Source organism: Trachypithecus francoisi, unplaced genomic scaffold (assembly GCF_009764315.1).
Source record: "Trachypithecus francoisi isolate TF-2019V2 unplaced genomic scaffold, Tfra_2.0 Lachesis_group5, whole genome shotgun sequence".
Classification (NCBI taxonomy): Eukaryota; Metazoa; Chordata; class Mammalia; order Primates; family Cercopithecidae; genus Trachypithecus; species Trachypithecus francoisi.
The window spans coordinates 61,746,690-61,768,714 of NW_022681470.1; the positions used below are offsets into that span (position 1 = coordinate 61,746,690).

Consider the following 22,025-nt stretch of genomic DNA (forward strand, 5'->3'; position numbering starts at 1 on the left):
CCCTTGAATGGGGCCACAGAAGGGTGTTGCAGGGGACTGTAGTTTTGGATGAGGAGCTGAACTAGAAGCTTCCAAGTACTCTTCCAAGACTAAGATTCTATGATGCCCTAATTGGGATCTTTCCACTATTTCAGGTGATAATTCTGAGCTCCGGTCCTGTGCACATTAGCCAGGACATAATGCAGTCTTCATGTCAGAGCTAGAAGAGACCTTGGGCGACCACCCAATCAACTTTTCATGGTTCAGTTGTGGAAACTGAGGTCCACAGAGAAACGTCTTGCTATCATGTCAGATAGTCCTCCAGCCAAGACTGAGGCCTGAGTCCCCCTAGGACAGAGGAAATCTCCCATTTTTAAAAGAAAGCCCTGCGCTGTTAATAGTAGTCACAACCTCTCACATCCCCGAATCAGGATCCAACGACTTGCCAATCAACAAACGTTACTGGAGAGTTTACCACAAACAAGTCTCTGTGCTAGGCCCTGAGAACACAAGCTGTCTGGCAACTTCCTGCTCCCTCAAGTCACAGTCTATGGTGGAGGGACAGACACGCGATCCTGCTGGGGCTTCAGTGTACCTCTTCCTGTGTGTTGTGCACGTAGTAGGTGCTCAGCGAACGGAAACGGGGTAGACTAGTTGTTATCACTCTCAAGGCGAGCCTGCAAAGAGGGCTCAGGTGAAAAGAGAAAGGAAGATTTTTTTTTTTCCCCGGCCCTGGTTCTGCGCACCCGCTCCCCAGCGCGCCAGGCGGGGTTGCGTCCGGAGCATCCTTCCCTCCCGCTCTGTCCTGGTCCCCGCTCCGCGGCCGCTCGGCGCGCGAAGGGAGGGGCGTGGGGGCGCGCACGCAGGCTGTCGGGGGCGCGCCGGCCGCCCGGGGACGCGCACGGGCTGGTCTCTGCCCTAATGCGGCGGCTGGCGGCGAGAGGCGCTGCAGGGGACGCGGGGGAAGTGGCGGCGCCGGCAGCGGACAGCTCGGACAGCGCCCAGGGCCGGAGCCCGAGCTCTTGGAGGTAGGCGAGCGCGAACACCGGAGAGATGGGGGTAGAGAGTCATGGAAACCCACCTAGCGACACCCCCTTGTTCCCGCCCTCCTCTCTCTGTCTCCATCCCCTGACCTGTCCCCCTCCCCCTCCGTCCACATTCCCATCCCTTCCCCTCTCCACACTGTCACCTGCCCCGAATCCGTCCGATTCTGTCCATATACCCACCCCATCCCCGTCCAACTACCAGCCCCTTGCCCACCCCAACACCCTTTCTATCTCATTGGCCGCGTCCCCTCCCCCTTCCCGCATCCTCAACCCTTTCCCTTTCCTCTCTGTCCCCGCCTCGTCCGTGAGCCCTGTCTGCCCTTGTACTTCTGTTTACCTCGACACCCCACTTTGGATGACCCCATGCCTCCTATTTTTCCTACCGCACACATCAGCCCCTTCTTGCCTCCCCTATTCTCTTATCCATCTCATGCCCCTACCAGTTGGTGTCCTGTCTCTCCATTCGCTCCCTCACAGTTCCTGTCCTCCCCCAGTTACCCTGTGCACGCCCTGTCCCAGCCCCTTCCCAGCTGCCTCTTGGTGTCCTCCCGCATCACAGTCCCTCTCAAGAACCCCGCCTTCTCCCTCTTTGGCTGTTAGCTGGCCTGACACCCATCACCTTTCCTCACTGCCCTTCCTGGTGCTGTATGGAGCCACACAGCCTATACCCAGCCCTCCCTCAGTGGTCCCTGGACCCTCCTTCCCTGCATGGGGATCTCAGTTGTGGAATATAACCCCTTTCTGCGTATTTGATCCTATTTGTGGCTTGGGGAAGAAGAATGCTGGGGGTTAGTAGGCCTCTCTCTTATGTTCCTCTCCAGCCATGCAGCTGCCCTGGTCCTCTAGCTGTTCAGGTTTGTTTCCTAGATGAATTGGGGGAGGGGGTGCTAGGCATTGGGAAACTAGGATGGGGAAGGGGCAGGGTCCAGGGGAATGACTGAGCAGACTCCTCCTAGGGCTTGGCCTGAGCCCTGATGTAAGGGCCTGAACGAGGAGCCCTGCTGGAGGGCTGGAGAATTTTGGATTTTAGAAAAGATTCTGCTTCAGCCTCCAAGTCAGCACTTTGGCATCTGGAGCTGTCATGAGTGTGGCCCATGGGCTGGGCCAAGAGTGGGCAGAGTGCTGAATCACCTAGAATCTGGTCCCCATGGCAGCCCCCATCCTGTCCTGAGCCAGGTTCTGCTCCTGACTCCTTCCTTGGCATTTTGGCATGTGGTGTGTGTGTGCACATGCATGTGTGTGTGTGTGTGTTGAGCAGAGATGCCTCCTCCCTCAGTGTGGGGGAGAGGACGACAATACGCCTTTGCTGCCTGCCTGTGTCGCTGGCATGAGGGCCTAATATGTCTCATCTACCCTTGGAAATGTGCTGGGCCCTGCTGGGCCGCAATCAAATCTCCAGCAAGGCAAGGGCAAGCCACAGGGCTTTGAGACCTGGTTAGACAGGAGTTTAATTGTTTGTGTGGATCCAAAGCCAGGCTCAGAGCCCACAGAACTTAAAGCAATAGGAGAATAGCCCAGGGAAAATGTGTGTGAAGATTGGAAGCCTCTGGGGATAGGGGCCATACCAACTGTGAGGTGGGGACAGTGGAGGAAGGCAGGCAGAGATCTATCCTCCTTCTGGTTTGGGGATGATTGGATGTGGTGGAATTGCAGTGCAGGAAGAACTGAAGGAGATCAGGGGCCTGCTAAGCAGCTAATACATTTCACCTTTTGTCTTGACTGAGCTGGCACTTTGGAGGGAGTAATTTCTCCCCTTGTCTTTGGATTCAACTGAAGGGGTGTGTGTGTGTGTGTGTGTGTGTGTATATATATATATATATATATAGAGAGAGAGAGAGAGAGAGAGAGAGAGAGAGAGAGAGAATTATGCTGCCAATAAGGAAAGAGGCTCACTCCCACTTAGCCCCAGAAATTGTGGTTGCCACTGTGAAACAGGGAATGGCAGCCCAATTCCTGTCTTGGGGGCCTCAGACGAAACCCAGAGGCTTAAATTGCAGACAGACCCTGTCCCTTCTCTGCAAGGCTTTCTCACTTTGGGAATCCAAGTGGTTGGACTCCTTCAGCTCCTATGCAGTAAACTCTGAATGGGCCTCAGGCAGTGCCGGCAAGGGGATGTGCTGCTGGGACTGGCTGCCCCTTGCTTTGTCACCCTTCTCCGTCCCCTCTCCAGCATGAGTGGGGGTGGGGCTGGAAGCTTTCCCTGGCATCAGTGCCTCAGGGCTGCCAGCTTTTCCTGGTATAGGGAGAAAGCATCACCTGCAGCCGTTGTTGAGAGCTGATTGGGTTAAGATTCTTATGTTGAAATGCTTGATTGGAGCTCAGGTGAAGTGTGGGATTCTGATAACAATGTACATATTTCCCAGTTTTGTGCAATGAATCTCACCCCTCACCCCCTTGTTTGGCATCAGAAAGACTATGGAGAAATAAACCAAGGCACACGGAGGGAGGAGCCAGCTCCCCAGAGAGCCGGAGCAAGACCTTCCAATTGTACCTAGCCAGCTCCCTGTGGGCTGAACTGGCTGCATTCACAAGGGGTGATTCTTTCAGGCACACATTGAAGAGGTGGCTGAGAGCTGGGGGTGGGGTTCTGGCTTTGCATTTCTGAGGTAGGTGGGTCAGAGGAGGGTCTGATTTCTGTGGTGAGTGAGAGACAGGATGCCAAGGCTCTGATCGGTCTATTGCAACTTGTTTCCTACCTCTGGCTCCACTCTTCTCCCTCATGCTTTTTTGGAGGCCAGAGGCACTCTGAGATCTTCAAGATCATGCAGGAGCTGTGGTGTGAGAGTCATCCCTTTGTCTTTAGAAAAAGAAATTCTTAGGAAATCAGAGAGGGAGAAGCAGAAAAATTCAGTTCTCAGTCTGTTCGGCTGGGGTGATGTTTGGGGTGGGGAGGGGAGAAGTGAGAGGAACATAAGGCCAGTTTCATATTTACTCATTTACAAAGATCCATTAAGCCCTACAGTGTGGTGCTCTGTTAGGTGCTGAGACCATAGAGATGAAAAGTAAGCCGGGGTCCAATCTCTCTGAGCTCCTGGGCAATGGAAGAGGAAGACAGGTGATCAGACAAATAACATAGACAAGCTTGAGCGAGAGCACCTAGATAGGGATGTTACACAGCCAGATCTTTAATTCCGGTGGTATCAGCACCCTATCCTCCACAGCTATGAAGAGGGCTTGGCTGATGCTATCCTGAATGGTAGCTCAGGGCTGACCCTGAAGTTGACTGTCAGAAAAAAGGTAGGGGACAAGATGAGGTTTAAGGTGTTGTCGGATCCCCAGCATGAAGGGCTGGAGGGGGGATGTTCTGTGTGTAGCTGAACCCAGCTAGATGCAGCTACAACCTGATAGGGGAATAACCAGAGGGAGCTCTGCAATGAGTTCAAGGCTGCTTGACTCTCCCAATCCCATCTTCTAAGCTCTTGGATTTTAGGGGTAAAGTGGGGCTGGATATGCTTAGAGTGTCAGTGAGTCAGAGGAAAGAGGCTCTGGGAGCTATCTGTGTGTAGGGAAGACACACAGGTATATGCTCAGACGCAAGGCAAGGAAAAATATTGTGAGCCCTGCTGTGTGTGAAAGGATTTGGCATTATGGGAAGGCCAGAGTCAGGTGGGAGCCATTGACGGGGAGGGGAAGTTGTTGGTAAGCTGGAGAGGTCCTTAGAAGCTATACACTTGACCACAGATTCCCACAAATATCGATACCTGAACTGGGAAATTAGCTAAGGAGAGAGACTCTCAATTTCATCTGTCTGAGTAGCCCCTCTTTTCACCCACACACCCATGTTTTTTCATTTCATCAATGTGTCCTGAGCTTTTGAATCTGTTGGGAACTGTGCAAGCTATTGAGCATGTAAGTCAAGTTGGAGACACAGAAATGAAACAAAATTAAAACTCAGCACAAGAACTGCTGTAATTGAGGTTAGATGAATTCCTGGCATTGTAGGAGCATGGCTGAGGGGTCATAGTGGGCAGTAGGATCTGGAGTGATTGCACCAAACTGTCTGGACAGACCCCTGCCTTGGCTTGAGCAAGTTAATGACAAACCTTTGGACACTTACAATGCCCAGCTAAGGCCCAGGCCTAGCTGCAAGGGCCCAGGCCTAACTGTAAGGGCAGATGTTGGATGCATATGGCCTGGTCCCTGGACTGCAGAAGAGGGCCTGGGAGTTATAGGCACTTCCACGGCTTTGCTGACCCAGGATATTGGTTAGATTGTGCCAGCTTGAGAACTCTCAGGCCACTCTTTTTTCATTAGGTCTTGAGGCAAGCTGGAAAAAATAAAAGTGGCATAATAACAATAGTCATCATTATCAAGTTCTTTCTATGTGCTAGGCACCCTACTCTGTGCTTTCTATGCATCATTTCATTTCATCGTGAAAGGGTTAGCTACAAATGAGATATTGTTAGGATCCTTGTTTCACAGAAAATGACAGATTCAGAGAAGCTGTTACTTCTTGAAGATTACAGAACAGGTGAGTCGCAGAGCTAGAATCTAAACCTTTATTTGTTTGACTTCAAAGCCTACGCTCCTCTCCCATATATTGTACTGAGCCCCACCTTCCACCCCACCACCCAACCCCAGGTAGAAAAATAAAAAGCTAGATGTTTTATCCACATGCACAAGGCTTTCTAGGAAAATCTGTTGGAAGGGCTCAGTTAAAAAACATTTTAGAGTGCCTTACTTTATTCTGAAAGATACAGAAATGTGGTTCCTGCTTTCAGATAGAAGAAATAAGACTGAGACATGTAAAACACCTTGAGAACAAGACAATACAGGGTCTAATTAAATCTTCATTGGTGCCTCGGACCCTGGACAGTAAAATTCAAAGAAAAGCATGATCTGTTAGTTAGATTCAGTTGTTGGAGTCACGGAGGTGACGCGGCATAGTAGAAACCATTCAGCCTTTGCGACCAGACAGATCTGCGTTCAGACCCTGCTTCTTCCACTTGCTAGCTGCATAGCTGCAGCTCATCTGCAAAATGGGGATATTAATATGTACCATGCAGGGCTGTTACAGAGATTAAATGTGAGAGGATAGTGAAAGGCCCAATGTAATACTTAGCTAGTAGTAAATATTCATCAGATGCTAACTGCTGTACACAGAGGTGGTGGGAATGGAACTGAGTCTCGAAGAATTGGCAGAATTTGGATATGGAAGAGAAGCAGAGAGTATTCTAGATGAAGGAATCATCAGGTGTATAAGCAAAAACTTGGGTTCAGATTCTTTGGGAAAGAAGTGACCTGCCTCATCCTGCCTGTTCTCTTCTACCCTCACCCCACCTTCTCCCTGGTCCATGCAGCAAAGTCTTGCAGGAAAAGGACATCATCATAAAAGGTATGAGGGGCCTTCAACTTCTGGCCCCATTGTTAAATGGATTTCTTTCTCTGTAAAATTAGAAGATTGCTGCAAGTTCCTGTCCCACAGTCCGTGTTTTTGGGATTTATGTCATTGATTGATTTCTTGTCCTGACTTTCCTCTCCCACATACAGTGCCATGAAAAGGTTGGAGTGCCTGGGGCATGGTGGGGTCATCCCCTCACGTCCCTATCATCCCCTCCCAGCTCCTGCTGCTCTCTTCCTCCAGGAAGCAGCTGTCTTAGCATCTGCCTTCTCCTCCTTCACCTGCTCCTCCTCACGCCTCCCCTCCCAGACTGGCCCAGCCCCTCCTGAAAGGCCTCCCTGGCAGCCCCTCTCCCCCCTTATTATGATGCTAATCATGTTGTTAATTTTTTTGAGATCCAGAAAGAAAGCCCCAATCTGTTCTAATGAATTTAATTAGAGAGGGGCTTGGAGAGCTTCAGAACCTCTTACCCGGATCACAATAAACAGAGTTAACGAGATAAACACCCTGGGATCAGCCGCTCAGGGGTTGGAAGGAAGGATTTCCCAATCAGTCCTAGAATAAAAAAGTCCTTGGCACCCAGAGTTGGAGGAAGGCTGTGTGGACAGTGGTCCTCCAAGTGAGTTCCCTTTCGGCCTGTTTCTGCTTGCCCCACCCAGCCCCACGTACTTAGCTTCATACGTAGTTCTGACTTTAGGTGGCAGATGAACCTCCTAAGAAGGTCTGATTATTCTTATCATCATCACCAAGCACCTGCCATTTGGGTCAGGGGTACCACATCTTCTGCTGGAGCAATGTGGAGGCTTATGAGACCCTGTGTCCTGCCCTATAGGTGGTAAGATATGTGTGTCCAAATATAAGTAATATTTGCTAATTCCAGAAAGTAAGTGCTAGAAAGCTGACAGAAGATCACACTGGGCTTGAGTGATCCGGAAAAGCCTTTTGCAAGAGGAAGCACTTGAGTTGGGTCTCTTTTTTTTTTTTTTTTTTTTTTTTTTGAGACAGGGTCTTGTTCTGTCACCCAGGCCAGAGTACAGTGGCGCGATCTTGACTCACTGCAACCTTGCAACCTTTACCTCCCAGGTCAAGTGATTCTCCTGCCTCAGCCTCCCAAGTAGCTGGGACTACAGGTGTGCACCACCACACCCCACTAATTTTTATATTTTTAGTAGAGACGGGGTTTCACCATGTTGGCCAAGCTGGTCTTGAACTCCTGACCTAAAGTAATCCACCCACCTCAGCCTCCCAAAGTGCTGGGATTACAGGCGTGAGCCACAGCGCCTGGCCGATGGGTCTTGAGATATCAAGACTTGAAGACTTCTTCCAAGACTACTAGAGAAAAACCATGTGCAAAGGCAGGACTATGCAGAGGATCTTTGATTTATGAAGGTAAATGGCATGGTTTGGGTGGCGGGTGCATGTAATTCAGTAGTGAGGGATGTGTCTGGAGCAGTATATGGAGACAAAATCATAGAGAACCCTGAGTGCTAGTCTTTACTCTTCTAACCTCGTCTCCCTGCTTTGCTTCTCTGAGCACAAAGGATGCCCAGCTCTGGGAAAGGCCTCCTAGGATGGGAGAGTTCTGGCCTTCATGCTGAAGGCCAGTTTAGGCCTTTCCTGGATCCAGTTTAGGCCAACTGGAGTGGATTGACCAGATGCTAAGTTTTGTTCTCAGATCTTGTGATTTTCTGGGATGAGAGTAAATGGCTGGCAGAGCAATTCCAAGAATTTTCCCAGTGATGAACATTCCCTTTTTCTTTACTAGTGCTGGCCAGTTTGCTTTGGCAGTAACATTTTAAACAACTCTGTGGTGAAAGCTCCAATTTCAGGGTCAGAGAATTTCATCACTCTTTTCTTTGTATTACTAAGAATTATCTGAGTTGTGTATTTGGATATGTGTGTGCATGTGTGTCTGTGTGTGTGTGTGTGGTGCCTATATTAGTAGAATTGTTCCAACTAGGTCTGTTTCTAGTTTTATCTTTATTTGCAATGTAAAAGTTATTAAATGTTTCTAGGCCTTTTTTCTTGGTCAAAAATGGAAGAATCTCCCCTATATCTTACTGTGTGTTGACCATAAGTCAAATTATTTGAGAATAACAGGATGTTAATTATGAGGAGGTATTATAGCTATCTATCATTTTGACAGGAAGTATAATATTGAGGTAAAATTTTAAGTCTGTCTCCCTGCCACCGGACTCTTGGAACATCTTGATTTGTGAGACCAGCCAAAGTTTTATTTGGGGGCACCACCAATGTTTATGCTTCTTGTTACTTTTCCTAGTCTGTCTGGGCTTGTGTGTAATTAGTAAATGAAGTTAGTACGTTGCTGTCAGGTGTTGGCTGGCCTATATAAGAGAAATTTATATGCAAGACATTGTTGTCACTCCCATTGTTATAATACCCATTGTGTGGTATTTTTCCACGTGTTGGAGGTGAATGCCTTTATGGAGGAAAATGCCTCCAAGGCCATAGATGATTGTCCTGTGCTGACGTAGGTAAGGACAGAAACTAGATATCTTTCCGATTATCATCACACACTGAATGGAATTGAAGTCTTTGCCATCCACATTGGGAGCTAAACCAGGATTCTCTGCCTGGCCTCAGCCCTGGGATGTGCTCTGGTTTTGTTTTTGTAAGATATTCATTGCATCTGCAGTTATTATTTGAAGACCCTCCTATGTGCATTGCACTCTTCTAGGTGGAAACTTGTTCTGAGAGAATCCTCAACTCAAAAAAATGTTAGAAATGTTTTAGTTCAAGGTAGTTATTTTACTAATCAAGAAATGAAGACTCAGAAGTGTGGCATGACTGACTTGTGGCTGCATGGTTGGTTGCTGGCAAAAGCTAGTTCTGGCAAAACTCACATATGAACCTGGTAATGATACAAGATGATTGGTAGGTAATTAAGTTTCTGAAGCATGATCTAATCTAGAAGTGCTTTGGGATGTCAGAGAACAGAGGAAATCAGTGTAAATTAAAGTCTTTGGGGAAGGTTCTGAAGAGAAGTGGGGGTTGGCTTGGGCGTCTAGAGATGGATAGGGCCTGAATAGGCAAAGATAAGAAAATGGCATTTCTGGTGGGGAAAGGAGTGCCCACTCAAAGGGCTAGAAGAGGGAAACAGCTAGTTTGGTCAGACATGATGAATTGGCCAGGCTGGAACAGTGGAAGGAGCAGTCTGGGGCCAGACTGTAGCGAACCTTAGCTTGCTAACTGAGGAGTGACTTTTTTTGGAGTTGGTGAGGAGTATTTGAAGCTTCATAGCTGAACACTGTCTTGCTCTGAAGACAACACGATTGTGGTGTTAAAAGAAGTGGGTGGGAAGTCCCTTTCCAGGCACCTGGTGGTTTCTGAGGGGATAGTGCCTTCTGAAGGGGCGTTTGGGGCAGAGGGAAGTGCTGAAATACACTAGGAAAGAGCTTGTCGCTGTCCAGAGTGCTGACCTGACCTGAGAGATTTTTCTCTTCAGTGATGCTGAGTTGGAAAGTAAAGTTGGGGAATGCTTAGAACCAGCCAAGGGATCTGGTGAATGATTCTGGCTAGGACTAGGCAGCATGTGGGCTTTTTGTAAGTAAACTAGTGACAGTATCTGACTTCATAGTCCTTGTGATGAAAGCAAAAGTATGGAGAGACTGTGTGTCCACGTATACATGCTAAGATGACCCAATTTGTAGCCTTGTAAGTGTTGCCTTAGAACGTTTGTGTTTACATGAGAATCCCAGCACATTGCTTCTTACATTATGAAAATGCACACCCACTATTCAACATTCTACAGAACACCTAAAACCTCCCCCAACAAACCAGGGGAGAACAGCAGAACTTCCCAGAACACCCTACTCATTACTTCACATGAAACATCTAAATGCTTTATATTAGTGCTGTCCAATAGAACTTTCTTTGATGATGGAAATGTTCTGTATCTGCATGGTCTAACATAATTAAGCCACTAAGTACATGAGCACTTGAAGTGTGGCTAATATGACTGGAGAATTGAATTTTGAATTAAATTTAAATTAAATTTAAATTTAAATTGCTACATGTGGCTAGTCTACTGTATTGGACTACACAGCTCTACAGAGTCAGAATCTTTGACCTTTGCCACTTACATCTCCTTATTGATCCTCATACCTAAGTCTCTTTGACTTAGAGTAAAGTGGACTTTTGAGTGGGGGTAAGTTTGACAAATTGTTGGAGAAAGCCCCATGCTGAATCCAAGCTGAAATCTGCGTCTGGCTGTGAGTTTTGCCCTGACTTTCTTGTTTTCAGAATGAGAACCACCACACATGATGCCCTGCAAGTTTTCCATTCAAAGACAGAGAGAAGGCTCCTTGCATTCTGGCTGGGGTCTCAGGGACCTGATCTAAGACTTTTTGGAGCCTGGAATGGGAAAGTTATGTGGTGTTTATGGCCCTGAAAAGCTGGCTGTGGGTTGAGGTGGGGTACAAATAATGTGCTGTGGTGTCAGATGTTTGCAGACATCTCAGCAGGGAAAGGTTGCCAGTCCTGATCCAGCTCCCATTGCAACTCTGTGTATCTTTACGGTCATCTCGTTTATTTGGTGTAGTGGACATGGCCCAGGGTGGGGTTACAGGTGAGCCTTTTTCTGTTTTGTTTTTATTCTTCTGAGCCATTTTTGCCCCAAGGAAGAGTGAGTGTTAGAAGTATCAAAGGGTGATAAATGCTTACAAATGCCAAGCAAGAGGTAAGTAATAATAATCTGTCAAAAGACTAGAGCAGAAAATTTCCATGGTGTTGGCACATGCCAGCCTCCATAGGCCTGCCTAACCTTACCATAAACATGCTTGATTTCCTGTGTCTCTGGTCTTAGGCTTGCTATATATAAGTCTGATTTCCTAAACCAGAGTGCATGCTTTTTGGAGGTATTTCTTATTGTCTTCTTGTTTTCTCCAATAGAATCTCAATGTGCTGATGGTAATCCCTAATAAATGCCTGCTTGTGAGTCACTCTTTGTTAGCATGGAGCAGTGGATGTGACCCCTAGAAAATGTGTGCACATGAATACAAATAATATTTATTGAGCCCCTGCTGGGCATAAGTCTCTGTGCTCAGTACTGCGGGCAGTGACAAAGGAGGAGCTGAAGATGGTTGCTCCCAGTCTAATGGGAGAGCAAAGGCAGGCACATATGAAACACACACACACACACACACAAAACTGATAGGGAAAAACAAAGACAAAGGCGGTAGCAGGGATCCAGAGCTGCGGGTGGGGTGCAGGGTGCTGGAGGGGCCAGATTACATGCGTGTCCCTGTCTGGCCTCTCAAGGATTCCCTCCTTCATGAGGGAATGGCTTAGCTGGTACCAGCCACCTCCATGCCTGCAGTAACAGAACTGCTTTTATGGTTGGTCAGGCAGCTTGCTCTCCCACTGGGCTATATAGAGGCAGGGCTGTCCTGAGCTCACCTCTCCTCTTCCATGGTGAAGAGCACTTAGAAGAGAGTAGGGACATTGGGGAAGAGGACTGTGGAAAGGGAAGAAACTTGTTTTTCTTTTTGTCACTTAAATGGTGACAGAGCCTTGCTCTCAGACTTCCTTTTAGTCACAGAAGAGGTTTGTTGGGTCTCCATCAGCTCTGGCACATGGAGCCCCATAATGCAGCCCCAGGTGCAGCTCTGGAGGAGCAAGAGAAGCAGAGCTTGGTGATGTGGCTCCCCATGATCACCCAGGCCCCTGGCTCTACTGTCTTGGGGTGTGCCCTGCCTGGTGGGGAGTGGGTGGGCTGCATATCCCAGCTGGGGTTGGGGAAGGACTTTTCTGGCTGACTCGCAGGGAGGAGTCTGCCCTTCACCATCTTCCACATAGTGCCCCTCAGTCCTCCACATGCACACAGATCACCTGGGATCTTGTTAAAATGTCGATTCAGAATCAGCAGGTCTGGATTGGGTTTGAGATCCTGCATTTCCAACAAGGTCCCAGGTAATGCCAGTACTGCCAGTCTGCAAACTGTGCTTTGATGTACAAGGCCCTAAACATGGGTTCTCAACCCTGCCAACATGGTAACATCACTTGGAGGAGATCTTACAATATGCCAATACCTGAGACCCACCTGTACCAAATAAATTGCAATCTCTGAGAGTTGGGTCTAGGTACTGGGATATTGTAAAGCCTTCCAGGTAATTCTACTATATAGCCCAATCTGAGAACCACCGGACAGTTTTTCTCCTCCTTCTGCTGTGCTTTTCACCTGGCTATATCTTCCTTACAACTAGAGACTCTAAGTGGCTTGAGGTCAGAGAGTGTCTTACAGCATATTACTAACACCTGCACCACAGTAGTAGTAGTTCTCTGATGTGTGGGTGGTTCATTCGGTTGATTACAACATGATGCCAATGGCTCTGTCACTTGGTGCCGTAACTACCACCTGCACTGATGGCCCTGGCCACCACTCCTGTAGATCTACCATCACCCATGAGGGATCAAAGAATGTGGCTGGCTTAGAGCAGGCTAGCTCTACTCTTGGAATAGTGACTCTAAGTGGGTGTCCAGTGCCTGGAACTAAGTCAGCTTTCAGTAAATATATACCAAATGGATGATTATTCTGGTGGCAGCAGGTTGGGGCAGAGACTGAATTAGGGATCAGAAGACTGGGGCTAAAGTGACTAGCACAAACTGTTCAACCTTCCTTAGCTTTCATTTTTTCAGTTGTAAAATGAGGATACTAATGCCCACTTAATAGGGTGGTTTAAGTAGTCGTAGAGAAGTGGTCCTGTAAATGCTAGTGTTGTACAGATAAATGTTTGTATAAGAATTCATTTCCAAAGTGGCAGGGCTAAGCTATAATGTTAACCCTCTGACTCATGTCTTAACAGACCCTCTGGGGTCTCACTCACTATGTGTGCCTGCATCTACAGAATAGCAAGAAGGCTATGGGACATGCAATTGACTGGACACCTACTCTGTATCAGCGATTGTCCTAGATGCTTGACTTTGTCATCTCATTGACTCATTGCAACCCTGACTGGAGGTTATTATTCCCATTACACTGAGAAAATGGAAGCTCAGAAGGGGAACCACCTTGCCCCACGTAGCACATGGGTGTATCTGATTCCAAAGTCTCCTAATCCCAGCTCCTTACCTATCGGGAAACTCTGGGTTCCAGCACAGGTTGATGATCCCTTTGTTTGAGAAGCCTCTTTGTTTGGCTGTTGCTTGTATTAATTAGTGAGATAAGAGTCTGAGTATCACAGAGACTCCAGTCTTCTATTAGGGAATGTTAGGATCTGACAGCATGGGAGCTTTGTGAGTCTTGGCTGACACCATACCATAAAGCCACTGTTCAGTGCTCTTGAGGCCCTGAGGCTGAGGCTGTGACATCTTCCCCGTAGAAGAATCACCACCTGCCACCACTGTCCCCTCTCTGCTTGACAGAGCCATTGAACCCAGCATTGGTCTGTTTCACTTACAGGTTTACTTTTGGTTGTGGTACTAAAAGAAAATGGGAACATACAAGGGGGACAACCCCATGAGCCTTCCCTAACCATCTTACTTCCAGGTATGATGTCAGCAGAATGTTTGCATCACCTGGTGCCAGTCCCCCCATCCTGAGGGGTCAGTGACTCCTCTCCTTCAGTAGGTTTAGTACTGAGAGGAGGCCTGATGTCTGCTCTCCTCCTGTCCACCCCTTTGGCTTCTGCAGTGATGCTATTGCAAGGGCACTTCCTGGCAGAAGTCACCCTAGTTAAGCTCTTCAGTAAAAGAAAACAGGGAGGGTTGATTTACATGGTCTGACCAGTTAGCGGGTGGAGCCCCAGTCCAGGTGCTTATCCATCTACACCTGAAGTAGATCTTTATCTCAAGACCTTATCAGGTATTTGCTGAGGCTAGCTGAACCCACACTGAAAAGAGAACAATATATAGCTCACCAGATTGAAGACTCAAGCCTGATTACCTAGGAACTGCAGACATGCAATGGGCTTCCAATATACATTTCTAATGCTTCTCACTGAGGTCTGACTAAGCATATCTGGTCCACATTTGTTCTCTTGATATCTTCTAATTTGGCTGATTCTTCTCTTATGTATTTCATGAAATTCTTCAGGGCCAGTTTTACACCACCCAGAACTTTCTTAAGCTTTGCTTATGAATTGTTCAAAGTTTACTTAAAGTACAGAGGGTTTAACTATTGTTTTGCTTCAATTTGTGCTCTGCTAAGTCCCCGCTTTTACACTGTGGCTTTCTCCTTCTTTCTCTTTGAATGTCCCTAAAGCTTTCTCTGTCTGAAAACTCTTTTTCCCATTTTTGAGTGTACATGGTCAGTATGTTACCCCTCTGGTTGGAATAGAAATTTGCAATTAGGCTTGGGCCAAAAACAATCCTCTGTCACCCAGAAGCCTCGCCCATTCTGTGTAACACCATTAAATGCTCCATCTGACCACAGAGGCCTGGGGTTTTAATGCTTAATCTTTTTATTCCCACTGACCTGTGGTCATTCTAGCACAACCTGTCCTTTTATTTTAGGAATCAGCATGAAGCCTAGTGGGCTTCTGGGACATGGATGGGCTTCATGAACTACTGGGGCTTGGATGGGTTTGGCTGGTGGGCCCCCAGGATCCTGCCTCCTTTCCTCCTCCATCTGGCTGCCCTCAGCAGTGGGGCCATCAGTGTGTTGCCTTGCTCAGACACGTGGGATGGGAGTTGTCTGCCAATGGTGTGGAAGGAAGCTGAGGCTTAAAGGAATGAATGCTGTATGCTGGGCCCTCCTGGAAGGCTGATGTGGGAGTGGGTTAGGGCTGGGTCAGGTGCTGGCTCCATTCTGAGTCAGACTAGGAAAATCCTCTCTGAACACATCCCATGGTTCCTCTGTGTTCCTGAAACCTTGACAAATAAAGAGGGAGCTTTTATATGGCACCATAAAAAGTTGCAGCTGGGGCTTCTGAGAGCAAGAATCCTTTGTTTCTCAGCAGGCTGGTGACGTCATCCAGGGCCTACCCAGATGCTGGTGTGTTGGGGACAGACCAATATAGGCCAAGGACTACTCAGCAATGGCTAAAGATATTTTGCTTGCTGGGACTATTTCCTTTTTTAATTGAACATGTTATTGAGATGGTTAATCCACTTAAGAAATAATACAGAGAGATCCTATGTGCCTTTACACAGTCTCTCCCAAGGGTAACATCTTGCAAAATCATAGTACACTCTCACAACCAGGATGTTGATGTTGATACAATCCACCAATCTTATTTTGACTTTTCTAGTTTCACTTATACTAATTTCTCTGTGTGTTGCTCGGACTGTTTTTGCTCCAAATCATTTGTCTGCCTTCTCCCCTTTCTTCCCTCCTCAGGTCGCCTGCCTGCCTGCCTGCCTGCCTTCCTTCCTTCCTTCCTTCCTTCCTTCCTTCCTTCCTTTTTCTCTCTCTTTCTCTCTTTCTTTCATGGAGTTTCACTCTTGTTCCCCAGGCTGAAGTGCAATGGCACCATCTCGGCTCACCTCACTGCAACCCCCACATCCTGGGTTCAAGCATTCTCCTGCCTCAGCCTCCCAAGTAGCTGGGATTACAGGCATGCACCACCACACCCGGCTAATTTTGTATTTTTACAAAGTTAGTAGAGACAGAGGTTTTTAGTAGAGAAGGGGTTTCTCCATGTTGGTCAGGCTGGTCTTGAACTCCTGATCTCAGGTGATCCGCTTACTTCAGCCTCCCAAAGTGCTGGGATTACAGGCATGAGCCACCTTGCCTGGACCCAGGTTTGTTTCTCTAAGGCTACATTGTGCAATGCCAGAGTGCATGCATCTGGTCTTGGAACTAGAATACGGAGCAAGAACCAGGGCCCAGAACCACACTACGTGGGTTTCCATTTGGCTCTCTGTTCATCAGTTGTATGATCTTTGGCAAATGACTTATATCTTCTCTAGTTTTCATTTGTAAAGTGGAGAGTTAAGTAGGGCTTACCCTTCAGGGGTTGTTAGGATTAAAATAAGTAATGCACATGAACCCCTTTGCCTAGTGCCTGGCAAATTAGAAGTGCCCTGTGAAGGTTAGCTGTTATATTCTTGCCCCACTTCCCTTCCTGAGGGTAGCTTCATGCTCTGCCTTATTCAAGTACACCTGATGGATTTGATGAGCAACCGTGAAATGTTTTTGGCCTCAAATAAGTGCTCAATTGTATGCTAGATACTGTGGGTATTATAGTGAGACAAACAGGCAGTTTTTGCCTTAAAAACCTTGTATTCCAGTAGAGAAAGTATGCCAGGCATCCATGCATGGTAAAGATAACTATGCAGGTAATAAAGGACAACTGCAGGCCGGGCACCGTGGCTCGTGCCTGTAATCCCAGCACTTTGGGAGGCCGAGGCGGGTAGATCACTTGGGGTCAGTGTAAGAATTAAAGAAAGAGGAGAGAAACATGAAGGGTGGCTTTTCAGTCAACAGGGACAGGTTTTTTAAAATAAACTTGAGAGGGGCAGCTGGCTGAGTTAGGTCAGAACCACACTCTCTTACAGACTAAGAGTTTTTAAGGATTCTGGATGGGAGCGTTTATCAGAGGCTTGGACTGCTTCTGTGTCTCATTGTTGTGCTTATCTGGGAGGGAGAGTTGTGTGTCTGTTCCCATGCATCTTTCTGTAGCTGCAGGCATATCCCTCGAGTCTGCTTTTAGCTTCCCTATCTTAGTGCACCTGAAGAGCAAGGAATGTGCATATTAAGACCCACTGTTTTACTGGGGCCCGTTGTATGAGGCTGAAGTTTGGTGGTTACCCAAGGGACTTTCCCCCTACTTCCCTCTGTGCCCGAGTTGTCTTATCTGTGTTTTACTGTCTGCTCTTTCTGGCTGCTTGTAGTTAGAAGAAAATGATTTCCTTGAAATGCATGAGGCTAGAAAGGGAGCTGGAACTTAAAGTGGCAGTGTATGTCCGAGATGATGGTGCTCCTGCTCTATCAGTCAGGAATTCAAAACGAGCCTGGCCAACAAGGTGAAACCCCATCTCTACTAAAATACAAAAAAAAAAAAAAAAAAAAAAAAAATAGCTGGGCGTGATGGTGAGCACCTATAATCCCAGCTACTTGGGAGGCTGAGGCAGGAGAATTGCTTGAACCTGGGAGGTGGAGGTTGCAGTGAGCTGAGATTGTGCCACTGCGCTCCAGCCTGGGCGACAGAGCGAGACTCCATCTCAAAAACTAAAATAAAAAATAAAATAAAGGACAACTGCAAATGGCTGGTTCAAACCACAGGAGCTCCTGGAGTTTAGGAAAGGGAGAGGACATTTTAATCTGTTATACCTAGAAAGACTTAAAGGAGGAGATTTGGGGTGGAACCTTGAAAGATGGAGCTCTGGCCAGGCATGGTGGTTCACACCCATAATCCCAGCACTTTAGGAGGCCCAGTCAGGAGGATCCTTTGAGGCCAGGAATTTGAGACCAACCTGGGCAGCATAGCGAAACACCATTTCTACAAAAAAATTTTAAAAAATCAGCTAGGCGTGATGGCACACCTATAGTCCTAGTTACTTGGGAGGCTGAGGCAGGAGGGTCACTTGAGCCCAGAAGTTTCAGGTCACAGTGAGCTATGATTGTACCACTGCACACCAGCCTGTGTGATAGGCTGAGACCTCTGACTCTTGCTCCCAAAAAGCTCACGAGGTTATATCTCCGTGGTGGAAGGGGCTGGAATTCAGAAGAAATGGACCGTCCAGTTATCCTCAAGCCCTAATTGCCTTCATGCTGGCCACACTTACAGGGACACAGGATGGAAGGAGGAAGGGATGACTTCTGATTTAAAAATGAGGCCCATGCCTGGGCATCGTGGCTCACACCTGTAACCCCAGCATTTTGGGAGGCGGAGGTGGGAGGATTGCTTGAGCCCAGGAGTTTGAGGCCAACCTGAGCAAGACAGTGAGAAGTGAGACCCTGTCTATACCAAAAAAAAAAAAAAAAAAAAAAAAAGGGCCATGGAGGGTAAGGAGACTGACACAAGAAGGTTAGTCAACAAAACAGGTAGAAGTCAGGTGTTGTGTTTCAGGGTAGGGAATTGGAATCCACTTCTCACAATAAGCCATTTTCCTGTGATCTAATTGTATACCCTTGTTCCACCAGGTTAATACACTAAGCCAATATATTATTTCCTCCATAGAGATGGGGAAACTAACACACAGAGAGTTTGGTGGCCATTTGAGGGTGCAGCATGAATTAGGGTGGGGCCATGCCATGGTATCCGTCTCCTGACTTTGGCCTGTGGATTTCTAGCCTAGTTCTCTCCTGGGCCTCTGTGACTCAGGTCTCAGCTGGTGTCTAGCCTGGGGCAAGCTCTGGATTCCTAGGTGGGGGATGGAGAGTAATCCACCCAATGTAGACCTCTTCAGATCAAGCAACCCTGGCACAGAGCACCATGTGACCATCACTGCACCCTCCTGGTTTTGGCAGGGTTCCAAGCCCTGGTCTCAACAGCCACGGGACTTGGTGGCCCAGCCTGGGAAGAGCCCATTGTCCTCTTGCATCACCACTGGCTGTGTGGCTGCTGGCTAGCTTGCTTGTTCATTATTTGTTTTGTGGAGGCTGCCCTGAATCCTATATTCAACCACAGCTGGGCAGCTGGCATTTGCTCAACTTTTGCCCCAGTCTACCCTAGAATCTCAGTGGTGCTAATGGAAGACTGCTGCCTGTGTGTTGTGTGTGTATGCGTGTGTGTGTGTCCGTGTGTGTGTGTGCATGTGTGTGGTATATAGGAGAAGAGGGAGAAAAGAAGGTGTTAAGCCTCCTGAAAAGGTAGGAGATTTCTGTCTCCACTGGGGACCTGGTTTTGGGTTGAGAGAACGCAAATGTGTATAAATTGACCATGGTCATTTGGCTTAACCACCAGTGGGAGGACACATGGGTGGTCACGGGGTCTAAATGTGAGTGGCCTGTGACTGCCCCATCCTGGCTATTGTCATAGCAGCAGCAACAGTGGTAATAATAATAGTTAAGTTAAAATAATGGCAGCTACCAGATATTCAAAGCTTACTATGTGCTAGACAATGTCCTAAGGGCTTTAAATATATACTATCTCACTCCACATTCTACTTATGAGATTTTTTCAGCTGCCCTGTTTTCCAGGCAAGGGAGTGAAGCACAGGGTTATCTTTCCATCTGGTAGCCTGGGGTTCTCTAGCCCTGATCTATTTGTAGGATACCTTTGCTTCCCATGCCCTTACCTGCCTACCTAGGCTGCCTATGTGAGACAAAGTGAGGAAGGAGGGCCAGGTCTACTTCTTTTCTTACCTTGGGGCCGCCAACTTGCTCTGGCTGCAGAGACTCCTCCCGGTTCTTTCCCAAGGCTACCAGCCTCTTTTCCTTTATGTCTGCTCACTCATTGGCTATGCATTTGGGAAATCAGGGGGTTGCAGAGGACTTGACTCTCTCCTGCCACTCCCCCTCCTATACTTTTTTTCTCCAGAAAATTCCACAAACCCAGTGGGTTAAAAGTGGCTCCTCCTTGGCCCTGTGTTGGATCCACCGCCATCTCTGTTTGGAGACAAGCCACTTTATATTTTACTTCTTTTCCCATGAGCAGTGGGCATGGGTGGTGAAGGGAGTATTGTCCAGTTCCTCCGTTTGTCCCATTCTGAAGTTAAAGCTCACAGGATCCCTCCAGGGCAGAGGAGTTCAAGGACATTAGTCACTGTTAATGATGTCGATAAGAAGATGAATACAAAGAGAGGGTGGAGGGCAGTATGGGGTGACAGTAGGGGACTCACCTCTGGCTCTGCTTTTGTCTTCCCATTACCCCTTTGTACTGGAGACAGTGATAATTCCCCCATTTCCCAGCAGGAAATACTGAGACTTAGAAGGGCCACAGGAGGGAAGCCTGGAGAAGTGTCTTCTCCCTCTCGTCCATTCTCTGTCCAGGAGCTGACACTGCCTCTTAGCAGGTACTTAGGTGGTCAGGCCCAGTGAGTTGGATGCAGTCCCCTTTGTCACCACTTTTGGCAATTTTGTATTTTTTGAAATAGGATCTTGCTCTGTCACTCAGGCTGGAGTGCAATGGCGCAATTACAGCTCACTGTGGCCTCAACCTTCCCGGTTAAGTGATCCTCTCACCTGAGCCTCCTGAGTAGCTAGGACCACAGGCATGTGCCATCATGTTTAGCTAATTATTTTTTTTAAGAGACAGGATCTCCCTATATTGCTCAGGCTGGTCACAAACTCCTGGGTTCAAGCGAACCTCCCGCTCTGGCTTCCCAAAGTGTTGTGATTACAGGCATGAGCCACCACACCCAGTGCAAATTTTATTAAAGTAAGACATACAGTAAAGCATACAGATTTATACTTTTTACTTTTTAAATGTTGTTTATCTGATTATAAAAGTAAAAATCATAAAATTTGAAAAATAACAATCAAAAAACCCCAGTTGCTTGGGAATAACAACCATTAATATTTTATGTGTGCTTTTTCAGTTGGTCTTCTAATTTGAGAGTTGTTGCTAGAATCTGGCTGTTGGGAACAGAGCAAATAAGGACGGGGTCATGGAGGGCCCGTTGCCCTCGTCTCAGGATGTTTCCCGGCTACAACCCAGCTTCTGATCTTCACCTGCAGCTTAGAAGCAAAGCGTTCATTATCACCCCTGCCCCAGCTGTTAATAAGTTAAATAATCTGCGATAATACCACAGAGGCCATTATTTATTGAACAGCCTGCTTTGTTCAAAATACAAAAGTCAAGTTTAACATGTGGAATGAGATTCCTAGGGCTTGGAGGCAGGCCTGTCCCCGGGGACACCAGTTGGCCTAAGTGAATGCTGTGTGCTCACAAACATCTATTAATAGACTGGTGTCTACCTTCAGTCTGCTTCTTAGGCCTCCCTTTGGGTCTTGTGATCAAAGCCAGAGGGTGGGAGCCCTGAATGGGAAGATGTGGCCTCATTCATGGACTTACCAGCCTCAACCATGTGTGTCTGAGCCTCCCTACCAAAACTGGTTTCTGCTGGGGCCTTGAGTTATTTTATGTGAAGTGCTCACAAGAGTGCTCGGCACATTTTGAGAACCTTGTGTTAGCAAATACCATCACCATCAAGGTCACAATCATCTCCTCATCCAGGCTGGAATAGAAACTGTCAGAACTGCAAGAGACGTTAAAAACAGTCTCTTCCGTGGTTCTCATGCTTTAGCCTGCATCTGAGGTACTGGGGGTGCTTGTTAGAACACGGATTGCTGGGCCCAACCCACACAATTTCTGAAGCAATAGGTCTGGGGGTGGGGGCCAAGAATGTGTGTTTCTGACAGGTTCACAGGTTCTGCTGATGCTGCTGGTCCAGGGACCACACTTTATAGAGCCACTAGTCCAATTCCCTCATTTTGCAAGTGGGGGCCTGAGGGAAAGAACTCAGTAGGGTGCTTAATACTATTTGGTTTCAGAGCTGGAATCAAACCCAGGTCTACAGCCCAGTGCTCTAACCACATGACGTCCTGGTCATCCATCCCCCTGGAAGTGCCCGCAGTCGGGTGGTAAGGGACTCCCTTCCCAAGACTGAAATTGTCTCAACTCTGGAAAGCAGGCAAGAGCAGGCACAACAGGCCTCTGAGGGCCAGGAGTCCCAATCCTAACCCTGCTGTGGTCTCTCTTTTATGATGTTTGGTCATTCATCAATGTATGTATCCAATAAACATTTACTGATTAAGTACCTTCTATGGGAAGAGAGCTGTGTCTGGCGCCATGAGAGTACCTAGACAAACA

The 22,025-nt window shown here is 47.6% G+C and overlaps 1 protein-coding gene across 13 annotated transcripts in view; it reads left to right on the top strand.

Annotated features, from left to right (window-relative positions):
* The first annotated feature begins 878 nt into the window (after window positions 1-878).
* Window positions 879-22,025, top strand: part of NFASC (neurofascin) — a 196,207-nt gene continuing 175,060 nt past the window's right edge. For 4 of the 13 annotated variants that reach the window (XM_033200132.1, XM_033200131.1, XM_033200135.1 and 1 more), the window contains exon 1: window positions 881-1,007. In XM_033200132.1, the coding sequence (XP_033056023.1) occupies window positions 901-1,007 (107 nt within the window). In that variant the 5' untranslated portion in view covers window positions 881-900. Of the gene's footprint in view, window positions 1,008-22,025 lie in introns of all 13 variants that reach the window. The other 9 variants (XM_033200125.1, XM_033200127.1, XM_033200137.1 and 6 more) reach the window with 4 other exon arrangements.